This window comes from Sceloporus occidentalis, unplaced genomic scaffold (genome assembly GCF_023333645.1).
Source record: "Sceloporus occidentalis isolate IW3139 unplaced genomic scaffold, rSceOcc1.0.p SCAF_169, whole genome shotgun sequence".
Lineage (NCBI taxonomy): Eukaryota > Metazoa > Chordata > Lepidosauria > Squamata > Phrynosomatidae > Sceloporus > Sceloporus occidentalis.
Genome location: NW_028317149.1, coordinates 733,084 through 745,980, shown reverse-complemented (window position 1 = coordinate 745,980; position 12,897 = coordinate 733,084). Strand labels below are relative to the sequence as shown.

The 12,897-nt window shown below is 39.6% G+C and overlaps 1 protein-coding gene across 1 annotated transcript; it reads right to left on the bottom strand.

Moving 5' to 3' along the window:
• Positions 1 to 2,632: 2,632 nt before the first annotated feature.
• On the bottom strand, positions 2,633 to 7,877 carry LOC149279364 (MAP kinase-interacting serine/threonine-protein kinase 2). The gene is made up of 13 exons (XM_089501255.1): positions 7,827 to 7,877; positions 6,176 to 6,263; positions 5,869 to 5,970; positions 5,515 to 5,612; positions 5,058 to 5,137; positions 4,689 to 4,762; positions 4,360 to 4,464; positions 4,104 to 4,159; positions 3,866 to 3,961; positions 3,456 to 3,650; positions 3,176 to 3,340; positions 3,005 to 3,048; positions 2,633 to 2,888 (listed from the first exon to the last, which is right to left on the bottom strand). Exons 1-13 carry the CDS (start codon positions 7,875 to 7,877, stop codon positions 2,633 to 2,635), a joined length of 1,410 nt encoding a protein of 469 aa, XP_089357381.1.
• Between the last annotated feature and the right edge of the window lie 5,020 nt (positions 7,878 to 12,897).

The following is a 12,897-nucleotide window of genomic DNA, read 5'->3' as shown; positions in this document are numbered from 1 at the left end:
AGCCTCAACAGAAAATCTTTTGTCACTTGAAGGTACCTAAAACACTAGGAAATGCTTGATTTGGCTTCATTTTTCATATTGAGGTCTTCGTTCTTTGAAGCCATCAAGAGGACATGAAGCATTGTTGTGTTCAGTTGGAATTTTACATTGAATAGCCGGGCACAAAACTAGTGGCTCTAGCGATTTTAAAATTTCAGAGGAACTTACAAAATTTTGTATTAACCAATTAGCCACCAGAAATATCATTGATGCCCTCCAGACCGCACAGACTTGATCTTTCACAATAAATGTATGTTTTATCAAACATAACCGAGGCTTCCTATCAAGAAGCAGTGCAAGTTGAAGATTTACTGGACAATACATGATGGCAGGTAGGTTGTCCCACACAGCCTTGAGTGATGCACTAGGCATTTAATATGCCATGTTGCAAACACACAGGGCATCATTGGTCTCATTACACACCAAAATGAGAAAGAAACCCTAGGACTTGCAAGATTAGATCCACGAGAGGACAGTTTCGCCCATTCCCTTTTTCAATATCTTGGGGGTTTATTTTATGTTTCAACTACTTTCATGCAGTCAACATTAAACAGCACTTTTAAAAGTTACCCAAAATTTAAGAGGTTCTCAAACCCTTACGATCTTGTACTACAAATAACTCATTTTAAAATGGCCTTCAAGGAATTTGATATTGCAGTTTCATCATTTAGAATTCTTGTCACCCTAGTGGTCGTCTCAGATTATATCTCCCTTCCTGTAGAAAACGGTTTCTGAAACTGGGCATTGTACCCTTTGACAGCAGACCTCCAATGTCATTAGAATCTGGTATTGTTACATTTCTGTCTGCTGATTTAGCTTATCATGCAAAATGCACCATTGTTGTTCTACTATCTGTCTCAGTCCACCAAAAACAGTATAATCTGCTGCAGTGAAAAATCACTGACACCGCCATCTTCTCATACTTCTGTAACTATTATTTATAGATCTTTCAAAGCAACAATTTCTGGCCAAGCCATTAACCCTGCAAGTGCCAAAAGGACTTAACACAATAGTAAACCTCATTGGCACCTGAGTAGCTTGAGACACTAATATGTCAACAGTATTTTGTTACTTAACTTTAAAGCAGCAAATGGTCATGGACATTTACAGTCTAGTGTAAGCACATCAATAATTTTCCAGGAGATATACATATACATACAAGTTGCTGGCCCCCATATGTGAAGAGTTACACTGCAGTATGCCAGATTTATAGCCAGCATTTTATTTAGGGAAACTATTCGTCCCCCATTCTGCAGGTAAGAACTCTATAAAGAAAACAGTTGCTGTGGTCACCCTAACATTAACATTCTAGGTCAATGACACATACGTCACACAGTTTTAATAGATTCGGTAAATTCCTGAATCCAAATATCCTATTCCCCTGATGTATGAGCGGGAAAAAAATAAAATAAAAAAATCAGTAGCTGTATCTTAAAACAACGTCTCATGTGCTACATCTCAGCTTTTGACATATCGTCCCCCTCCAATCACACAAAAGCCACTAATGAAGGAGTAGCATGATTCACAGTTTGCTAGAACTGAATATTATAAATTATCCTTTGGTGAAAAAGAGAAAGAAATTGAGATTGAAAGTTGAAACTTAAAGCTGTTTTTAGAAGGCTTTGGATTCCTTTAAGTCTGTTAACAGAGATGGGGGGGGGGATCCATTTAACTCCAGCAAATAGATAATTGGAAGCCAGCCAATTGAAATCAATTACTGGATTGAAAAAGAAAAATATATACACGTGTGTATAAAGATGGGTCTTTTAAAGAAAGACAAAAAAAAAATGGCTAAAGACAACAAATGATAACACCAACATTCTACAGGACTTAATGCTGGCTAATGAAAGGCACATAGGCCCTTCCGTGACTTCACAGTCACAAAAGGTACCATAGGAGATGGCTGTTCGTTTTGGCTTAGACAAGTGTTTTGAACTTTCCAGTTGGTTCATTATAATACAACAACATTTCCCACAATAAGGGAAGCAAAGTGCCCTTTTGGGTGGATAAATTGTGTGACAATTGACATTAGCCAAGAAAAGCCTGTATAATAGAGATATTATCAAAAATATAATTAGATTGATATATTAACCTTCATATACCACTGTGCCCCCTTACGCATTATAGATAATTTATTTAGTCATAAGATGTTGATAAAACACCCAGGGTACAGAAGCAGCCCTTCTGCCATGCTGTTGTAAATCCTTGCAACACTGGTGGGAAGCAAGGCAGTAGAAGCTGCTACTGTGGCTTTTTATGGTGCGGAGCTTTAGCATGTCAAACATCTTATGTAAAGAGGATTATTGCAATGCACTGAAGATAAACGTGACCATGTGACAAACATTAAAATCAGAATGTTGATTTTCCACAAAAAAAAAAAAAAAAAAAAAAAAAAAGGAAGAAGATTTGCACCATCTAAAGACAGAACCCCTGGTAATCCCAATAAAATGCCTTAAATAAACAGGGTGCTGAAATTTTTCATGATGAAACAAGCACAGTGTAGAGAAGGAGGCCATCCTATAGTGACAGCCAGTTGTTACCCGTCAAAAGCTCACATGCAACCACGACAGGAATGGAAAGTTGGGCCATTTCCTCAGTCATTGGCAATTATAAGTGATGCCAAGCTAGGAGGAGAGATGCCCACTTTACTACCCTGCTGCCTCCTCTTGGCCAGCTTGGATTCAGAAGGAGGGGAAAGCCGCATGGAGCAAGAGGTAGCTTTGATAACGATGGGACATGAGGATGCTGAAGAGTCCACTCCTTCCTCTTCCTCCTCTCGCTCCATCAACTGACGGTTCATTGCGATGGCTTCAGCTGCAAATGAAGTCAGGTCTTTGGCACTACTGTTCCTGCATGAAAGGGAGACAAGGAAATAAAAATCAAAATGGTATTCAAACGCATAATGGTCTCAGTTATTTAAACCAATGCGACAATTAAAGCAACAAAAAAACCCCCCAAAGCTTACCTCTGTAGGATAATCGGAGTGGGGAGTGTATTTTCAGGTGCACGCTGTAATTAAGAAGAAAACATGTCACCAATGAACTTACTAAAACATTGCAAGCTCTTAATCACAGGCTGTCAAAAATAATTTTGGTTTACTTTTATCTTTTAGAAACAAGGGGACAAATAGACCTACCCCCTGCACCCAAGGATGCTGCAAAACCTGAGCTGCACTCAGTCTCTTCTTAGCATCTCGAAGCAGCAGTTTGGAGATCAGATCTTTAGCTCCAGAAGAGATATGAGCCCAGTCCTTTTCTGGAAACTCGTACTTTCCTTCCTGGATACTGACAAACAGCATATTCTATGGATGAAAATACAAGATGATTAATGAAGGAAAAAAGAAACAATTAAGATCTAGAAGCAGCAATAACGCATGGAAGTTATGGGATAAGAAAAGTAGACAAGACAAGAATTACCTGGCAGGTAGGGCAGGCTTCACCCCGGTCCCATCCACAGTCACTTCCGCAATGCCCCACAAATGGAGGGTATCCACTTAACATGATATACAAGATCACTCCCAAGCTCCATAAGTCACACCGCTTGTCGTAAATGGAAGCCTCCTCATTAAAAGCCTCTACCACTTCTGGTGCCATGTATTCAGCAGAGCCACACTGAAGGGAAAAGGCAAAAAACTCAGTGCTCCAAGCAAGTGAACTGTTGAATATCCGCCTTATTTTTTTTTTTTTTTTATGCATATTATAGGATGGGAAAGAAAAAAAACAAAAAAAACCCCCCAAAAAAAATAAAAAAAAAAATCACACAACACAATTTGACAATTCCCTCCACCACCACCACAACTTACAAGGTAAACCCAGTCCTCACTTACCGGAGTGAGCAGTTCTGGAGTGGATATTGGGGAGCAGTCACTGTTCAGTTTTATCCCACTGCCAAGGTCAAAATCACAAATCTTCACCGGGGATACCTAGGAAGAGATGCTATATGTGTGAACAGACCGAATGTCACTTGCAAATGGGTTTAACTGTAAAAAAATATGTTATGTACTATTAACAAAAAGGTACTACAACCCCTTGATTTTCTTCCTAAAACATTACATGGTGACTTACTTGGTGTGGACTTTCACAAAGGATGTTTTCTGGTTTCAGGTCTCTGTGTGCTATACCTGCCAAAAAAAATAAATAAATAAAAAATAAAAAAAAAGCAGCATTAGTACCTATGAGTGCATTTTTTGGATTGGATTAAATAGATGTCAAAGATACTCCGACTCTGGTTTACAGATCTCTAAAGGGTACTTGTACCACAGTAGTAAGGCCCAATTAACCCCATTTCAACACACCCAACCAAAGCTTAAAAGAACCATACCTTTGTTGTGCAAATAGTTAAGGGCTCCGGCAATATCTCGTACCACAAAACTGGCCTCCCTCTCATTGAAATGCCTACGACGGTGAATGTGATTCAATATGGAGCCTGTGGGTAAACGGTTTCATACGGTGTAAGAAACATTGAGGTTTAAACATATTCTTCCTGACACTTCCCAGATCTCAGAGGATCATGTATGAACTATAAATCAATGCAATACCCCCACAGTAGTAGTAAAAGCGTTTGTTACTTCTAGACTTCTTACTGGTGGGAGATATATAAATAAAAAAAAAAAAAAAAATAAAAACAAAAAAAAAAAAAATAAAACTTACCACCACACATCTTCTCAAAAACCAAGTAGAATTTATCCTCTTCTTCAAAGAACTCAATCAGTTCCAAAACATTGCTGAAGGGCATAATATTACAGTTAGAGACTAGTATGACAACACATACAAATCAATAGGAAATAAATGGCACATTTGGCCACAAACCTCTCCACTATGTCACAGAATGCTGCGAGAACAATTTACTATGCAGCATTCAGATCAAACAGAAGGCATTATGCATGAGTGTGCATGGCATACATATCACCCAGGTAGCCATACTGGAAATACACTTGCTACCACAGAATCTATATAATGTCAGGCCTACTTAACAAGCCTTCTTGTAAGTCATTTGCAATGTTGGATGTGCTTACTCACCTGTGCCCCTGACACTGGTACAGCATTTCCACTTCCCTAAAAACCCTGTTTCGACTGTGACCTGGTCTCTTCTCAATTATCTGAAAGGTTTAAATTTTAAAATTATTCAGCTAAATCTTAACCACAAAATGTGCGGAGCATAACAATTTGGCTTGGTATGAAGGACTTCCCCACTGGGTAAATATTAAGCTACTCAGGGACATAAGTATATTTAGATGAATCGCAATAGATAGTTTCCCACCCGCCAGTAGCAAACAAATAGTAGGTCACAACAGGGGGGTAGAGCGACAGCTCTGCAGCTGCCAATGGTTTCCTATTTTAACTAAATTTAGATAAATACATACATATAATTTTTTTTTTTTTTTTTTACGTTAGGTCTTTTGCAACACAAACTAGGCCAAGCCCTGTCCTTTTATTTTGTATTGCCATCACTCATCATAAAGCAATTATCTCTCACCTTAACTGCGTATTCTTTGTTGGTGATGAGGTTAATACAGCTTTGAACTTTAGCATACGCTCCCTCACCAAGAACTTCATCTTGCAGTTGGTACATATCTGCAGAAAGCAGAGACAGGCAACATCAGAACACTAAATCAAGAAATACAATGACTGATAGGCATGTCAGGGTATATGCACAGAGAACACATGCATCAAATACTTTCATGCTTTCTAAAGACTGTAGTTTTAGCCTTAAGTTTAAAAACAAATTGAGATACAAAACAAGCTTAGTTGATTAACGGAGAGTTATAAAGTATGGGTAGAACGGAAAATGTAAAAATTACTTGAGCAAGACACCAATGAGATGACACACCTTCAAAGCGTCCGCTGAAGCTATCTGTTGCCCTGCATCGTTTTTTCTTCTTTGTTCTTTTCTTGGCATCAGGAATATCAATGGGGTCACTGGATGGCATGTCTGAGGACAAGGAATGTAAGAATAGTAATGTATTTTGTGGAGAAATGACTTGATCACTTAGGAATAAGGCACTTCTTTCTCTTATTATTGAACAGGAATTTTCTCCTTAAAAGCAAGTTATGGCTCCGGCCAACACACAAGGACAAGACCAGGGTTCAGCTACATGCATTACATACTTTTTAAAAAGCAAGTTACGTTTATTTACCTGGACGTGTGGGACTGTCAAAATTAAACACATTGTCCATGTCTCTGGATCCCATCCCATAATCCACCATCTCAAATGGGTTTTGACCCTAAATACATATAATAACAAAATTAAAGAAAAGTTACAATTTCTGGTAGGACCTTTTAAAACGTAATTAACCATTTAACAAGCTGGACTGCAGCATCTATAGTCTGTAACTCCATGGGAGTTCCACACCGTCTAAAGGTAGACCCGTTAATTATTATGTAATTGAGATAACCAAACCTTGTGCATGTTCTTGGCTTGGTCTGTGCATCCGACTGGCAAAAGAGCTACATTTCTTGCCTTGGCTGAACCATGTGAGTGTAAATGCAGCAAACAACTAGAATTGCACTGCAACTTTCAATATATATTTAAACTTGTGCTGTCCATAAAATCAAGTATTAACAAACTATTCATAAAGAATAATCTCAAGACCTCTTTTTCTCATTTGTTGTGTAATGACAATCATTAAATACATGCACAGCAAAGTCCACATCATGTGTATCACACAATATGCATCTGTCCAGTTGAAGAGTTAACAGTAGCAGTAAAAACATTGAAACTAAAATGATAATGAGACATGAAATGATTCTGTTATTTACATTAAGTTAAAAGAAAAGCCTTAAATGCCAAGGAATGAACAAGAAGCTACAAATGCATACAAAAACTAGAGTTATCAAGTAGAGATTGAATTAACACTGGGTATGTAAATATTTCCCTATTGAAAGGGCCGCAAAAAGAAGCTTATGGCAATTAAACGGCAGCCTGACTGTGGAGGGTTTAATGATCTTATGATGGTGGTAGACAACTGGGACATCTTTCCATTAGAAGCGGTAGAGGCCAATAAAGTAATGGAATTATAAGACAAGTGGGACAGGCTTAAAGCTATCCTGAATCTAAGACGAGATCAAGGAATTGTAAAGGTCTGAATATTGACATTAAAAAAAAAAAATATATAAAAAAAAAATAGAAATAGTGTGTTTCCAAAGAGTTAATAAATTCCAAGAGTCAATATATTCCAATGCACTACCAAAGTTTAGCAGATGCTTTTTGTTTGCAGAGATATTTTGCAAGTCATTGAACAGATATTGTGGATAATTTATTTGTCTCTATGTAACAGATAGTGGGTGTTTATAGAAGAAAAGAAAAAAAAAAAAAGCCACCAAGACAGCTGAGTATTTTCCCGGTAGCATTTAGAGTATGCAACAGACTGTATTAAAACTGCCCTCTGTTTACAGCTCCTCCTCCGATCTCATGATCTGCCTGGCAACAAGTCTTATTTTAAACTGTAGGAGGGAGGTCAGGATGCACGTCACTCGGAGAACTAACGCAGTATTAAAATACACACAGAACAAGCACAAAAGGGAATTTTGCAGACGGGGATACCATATCACCCTGAAGTGCTGGGGAAGCAGGATTATGGGGAGGACTGGTGATTTGTCGTTTTGGAAAATACAAAAATATGTGGTTTTCTGATCCAGCACGAGACAAGCTGAACATATTATTTTAGCATATTACTCCTGCTACTCCTTAGCATAACGCTTGACTTTTTTTTATTTTTTAGAAAACATACGGTATATAAATAAAAATACACACAAACACTCAAAGCCAATATCAACGTTATACTCACCTTAAAAGATCGGTGAAATCCTTTTATCTCTGGACTTTTCTTCTGAACCATGTTGGCCAATGATAATATAATCCCAATTTATGAAAGGCAAACAAAGGATAGATCTCTGATCAGAGACCAAAATTACAGTAACAGAAAATTTGCGGGGGGAATATGAGTGGAAAAAAATTTGGGAGAGCCGAGATCCCAGATAGCTGGAAAGAGACCCTGCAGGAGAGAACGTTGAAAGTTTTTAGCCACAGTTACTTTTGACCAAATACATGTTACATAGCTTAGCATTCCGTTGTTATTAAAGTCACCCAAAGTAAGAATTAACAGCTCACGCAACATCTCTGCTAGAAGCATATAGCGCCATCATATTCGGTCATGGTGCACAAAAACATTTACATTTGCCATGTGCTTTACTGGCTGGCCCCAAAGGGTTAAATGCTATATCATGGAGAAGTCTTGCCCTCCCCTTTGAGTGAAGTACTTTTTTTTTTTTTTTAAGTTGGAAATGTGTGAGAAGTGGAGGAGGGGCAGCTTTAAATATTACACACATTAATACATTTCTTGGGTCATTTTACTTAAACTAGCTTGTAAGAAAGAGATGGTCCACTGGTACAAATCCAAAAACCTTACACCTTAATAGCCAACATTTATTTAGTCCTCAAGTCACCAAATCATTGCTCCTTCAATTGCAACCGCGTATGTCATATGAAAGTAAAACTAAACTTGAGGATTCTGTAGGTTTAAACACATCTAAAAAAAAAAAACCACGGCCTTTAAAGTTATATTAGATCACGCTATTAACCCCTTTTCATAAAACAGAGCTATACATTTTGGGAGAATACACTTTCTATAATCTTTTTCAGTATAGCCAACTGTGGCTAGCTGTCCATGACAATTAGTAGTGGCTTCTTAACGTGAAAAAATAACCCTCAATGTAAAATTGTTGCCACTTGAATACATGACATATAGTGACCTATACCTTGGTCACTAACCTTCTCCTGTGGAAAGAACCACAATTTCTTGGCTTTGAAAATGTTCAAGCACTTTCTGATGCAATCTGGAGATATACTTCCTGAAGAAGTAGAGACATGTAAAATGTTTTAATTCTTGATGTGCTGTATGATTGTATCTTAAGCTTGGGGAAAATTAAGTCCCCCAATTTTTTTTTTTTAAGGAGACCCAACACGGCCAAGTCGTTGCACCAAGGGCATCAGGGAAATATTAAAGTGGTCTTCACACTACCGCAGTGATCAAGAGGATAATAAAACAAGGGTCCTACAGAAGTTCTTAAGTAGTGTTTATGGCTTTGTGGTACACCTTTTTTAAAAAAAAATTAGTGCTAAACACCATCTTGATCCCATACATCTTGAGTTCCTGTAAAAACGCACCCAAGGAAAGACCACTTCACTCTACCAGTTACATCATTATGGGATGAGGGGTTGTCCTTCAAACTAGCTGATATATATATATATATATATATATATATATATATATATTTTAGTTAAAAGGGATAATCAATCTCTGAGACAATAGTAGATCTCCTCTAAGATGTATCACTTTGTAATACAAGGTTACCAAAACAAGTTTCATGTAAATGTGCAGAATAGTTGTCTGTGTAGCAATACCAGAAAACGCCCATTGAAGCGACAGATGTGGGCCAAAAGGAAGTCAATGTCACGTGGTATATAACCATGTGCATGAGTGCAAGAATGTTGGCAGGAAGTGGTAAAGAAGAAAAAATGGCTGCTTAACACATCCAGGTGCCAATGTCCAAGAATGAGCACATGCGCCCATACTGTATTAGAGGGCTACTTCACATAATCCATAAAGTTAGACATCCACAGAAATTTCCATCAGAAATTGAAGGAAGCCTTTGGTCTCAACCAAAAGCCTATTCACCAAAGGTATGGTTTGCTCAAGCACAGGGGCTCTTCTATTATGGTTTTTTTTTTCTTCTTATCGCTTTGGGAAAAATTGGTATTAAGAAATCCCACATGCAAGGATGTCGTAACTACACCCGGAAGGCCTTTTGGCTACGACGCCACCCCTTCGGTGTTTATATTTAAAATTTTAGTAAATCAGTTTTGCGTTTCTGTGCAAACGCTCTCGGCGGCTTTGTAAAGATCTCCTTTCTGGACGCACGTTAAAGATCCTTGGGTTTTAGAAAGGGAGGAAACGCATAACCAACAGTAGTCAACAGCCACAATAAAATGACCTCATACGCTGCATCTGCAAAGGAATGAACGGTGTGACAGCATCACCCTGTATAACACTCAACCCGGACAAAGCCATCTGAAGAGGCAAAGCCTTCAAAGAAAACACACAGGGATCAATTGCAAATGCGATCACTAGTTCTAGGCTATTCTTCCATCAGTAGCCCTTTACAACCCTAACCTTTGTAGCTCAACAGCAAACAGGAACTCTGCCTTAACATGTTCTTTATAGAATAAAAAAAGTTTTACTTTCTAAGCCTGACAAACCACAAAACCCATGATGCACACTCATATTTATTGATTTATGTAGCGCCATCATATTCTGCAGCGCTGTACAATGATAAACAAGACATAAGTTGTGCATCGCACAACAATTTGGATTTACAGAGACAGAACACGAGGTGGACTCTACTGAAAACAAGCTTACAATCCGCAAGATTCCATGAATATGAAAAAAATATATATATTAAAAACACTACTATTAATTATTAGCAACAGCATCACCTGCATTGATTCATTTGATGGCGTCCCTTTGGAAATGTTAATAAAAACATAGTAACAAAGTAGTCTTTTAGAAGAAGTGGTATTGTTTTCCTCAGTTATATATCCTTGGATCCCTTTAGAAATGCACATGTCCACTCAGAAAAACCACGTCTTCTCTTCAGGTTGAGTGGAAACCTCTACAGACAGCCTTTGTCCCCAACAGAAAACCCAATGCAGCTTAACCGTGCGCCAGTGACGTCTTTTTTAATGCATCTCTATTACAAGCTTTGCAGGCCGGTGACAGAACAGAACCCCCAAAAGAAGCAGAAGGGAAGCCCACTTTCTACTCTCTCGCACACGCACCCCCCACCATCAGCGGGACTACTTACCTGGAGGGCTCTGCAGTGACACTGCTCTCAGCCTCTGAGACACCTACTGCTGTTCACATGAGAGGGCTGCCTGTGCACGCAGCCGCTGCCACTTATATAGCCTGTCCCAGAGGGGGCGTGCCTCTCACTCACATGACGGCAGATGCAGCGCTCGGAGCTGGCAGGGCTCGGCGCTCACATGATGGAGGGGCCTTCCCCCTCTGTACGTGCTGCTAATCACTGCCTCTGTCTCTCCCACTGACTCCCAGTCTGCCTGTTGTTCCTAGACCAGTTCCAGCCAACTTGTGCACACGCTCCTCCCTTTCCTCGCTTCAAAACACATTGCATCACGCAGCCAGCGCAGGGCGAGATATGATGGTGTCAAGTATCGCTTCTAGAAATTCTGCCTCAGCACTGCGTGCTCCTTTATGGCCCAGGAACAGAAGCCTCTTTCTGTGGTGCCGAAGGGGTTAACAGGCTGCTGCATGCAGATAACTATTACACCCCCCCCCTCTCCCTGCCTCATGATATCCTATTCAGCTAGCAGGGTTAGAGGCAGGGACCGTGTATTGTGAATGATGCAACCTCCTGCAACAACATTCATTTCCTTTCTTCCATGAGTGCGCGTGTTATTGTGCATGGCGCAGCATGCAGTGCTAAAGAATGCTGGGGCTGACGGGAAAGGTCCGGAGTGTTCTGTCATTTAGTCTGTAAAGCCAGCATGCATAGCGACTAAGAAAGTGACAATACCTAAAAGTAACAGATGCATTACTATATCCCCGATCGCACTTAACAGCCCTTATGCATGCATACGCAATACTACATATCGGGGGTCTATCCTGTAAAGGGAGCCTTATGTTCAGCACCTTGACTTCACGCTCCATGAAGAAGGACCATCCCCGTTAAGCATGAGCTACAAGAAGCACTTTGGCTAGCCCTGTGCAATGTATTGTCATATCAGTGCCGTTTCTTTAACGTCTCCTCGCCCGCTAAGTTATGCATTACGCAGGTCCAGCTCAGTCATTCACAATGGGAGAACTTGCCAGCCAAGTGAGAGCTTAAATCAGTACTCTCTGAAAAGACCCCTTTGAAATTTACATGAGATGGCCTTCAATTTATAGTCCGTGGATTGCGTGCCTTTGTGTTCCCTCGTTTGCTTTATGTGCGATTGTCGCATGCGGTAAACATGTCGCCCCCAAGCCGTTTATAGATTGATGCAATCACAATTCTGAGTGATTTTTCCCCAATGTTTCCTGATATCTTTATTCAGAATTCTCTCTGAGTTGGCCTGATCACACTTTCCTAAGAGTTTGTTTGGGAATTGTTGAAATTAGCTGAACTTAAGACCGATCCAAATGCTAAATCTAAATTAATTATTTGTTTTAACGAAATGAACAGATAATGTCCCTTAATCATAATGGTTAATTCCTCAAAACTCCAGAAAAAGTACCCAAACTGTACCGAAAATTGTGAGAGTACGTCAAACACAAAAACCCAAAGATTTCAAAAATGTCGTATTACTTCTAGTGGTGTTTCACTTTCTCTTAACATTTTGGGTATAGTTTGGGTTTAGAATGAATATAAATGAATATAAAGACTCTGTCGCAGCCTTGTTTGGCAAAATCCTCAATGGTTGGCTTGTAGATTAGATACAGTAGGTGTCCTTAGGGTGCTGACTATCTTCAGCTAAGAATGGAGTCACTCATGGCCCATCAGATGTGATGTGATTCCAGGTCACAATGTTTCTCTGCGATACGTGCGCAGTGAGCAGAAGGAGAGAGATCTGTGACCTGTCCCTTACTACGCCATCCAGAAAAACCGGATCTCCGGTTGTCCGTTAGCCCAACGAGAGGACGCATGCTATCATTGCTGGTTTTTCTCACTGACCAGGTTCATTCACAGGACATGTGATATGAGGGGTAACTACAAGGCTGTTTCACATTGAAAAGTTTCACCTGAAGCTTGGGACTGTTGTCTGTCACGGGGTCAGGTAGCCAAGGAGGCTGATAGAGAAGT

Excerpts from the sequence above, each read along its gene's own strand:
- LOC149279364 (XM_089501255.1), bottom strand. The coding sequence starts at position 7,877 with ATGGTTCAGAAGAAAAGTCCAGAGATAAAAGGATTTCACCGATCTTTT. Across the intron at positions 5,971-6,175 it reads TGACAGTCCCACACGTCCAG|ACATGCCATCCAGTGACCCC; the intron begins GTAAATAAACGT and ends CCTTGTCCTCAG. Across the intron at positions 3,049-3,175 it reads AGCATCCTTGGGTGCAGGGG|CGTGCACCTGAAAATACACT; the intron begins GTAGGTCTATTT and ends TCTTAATTACAG.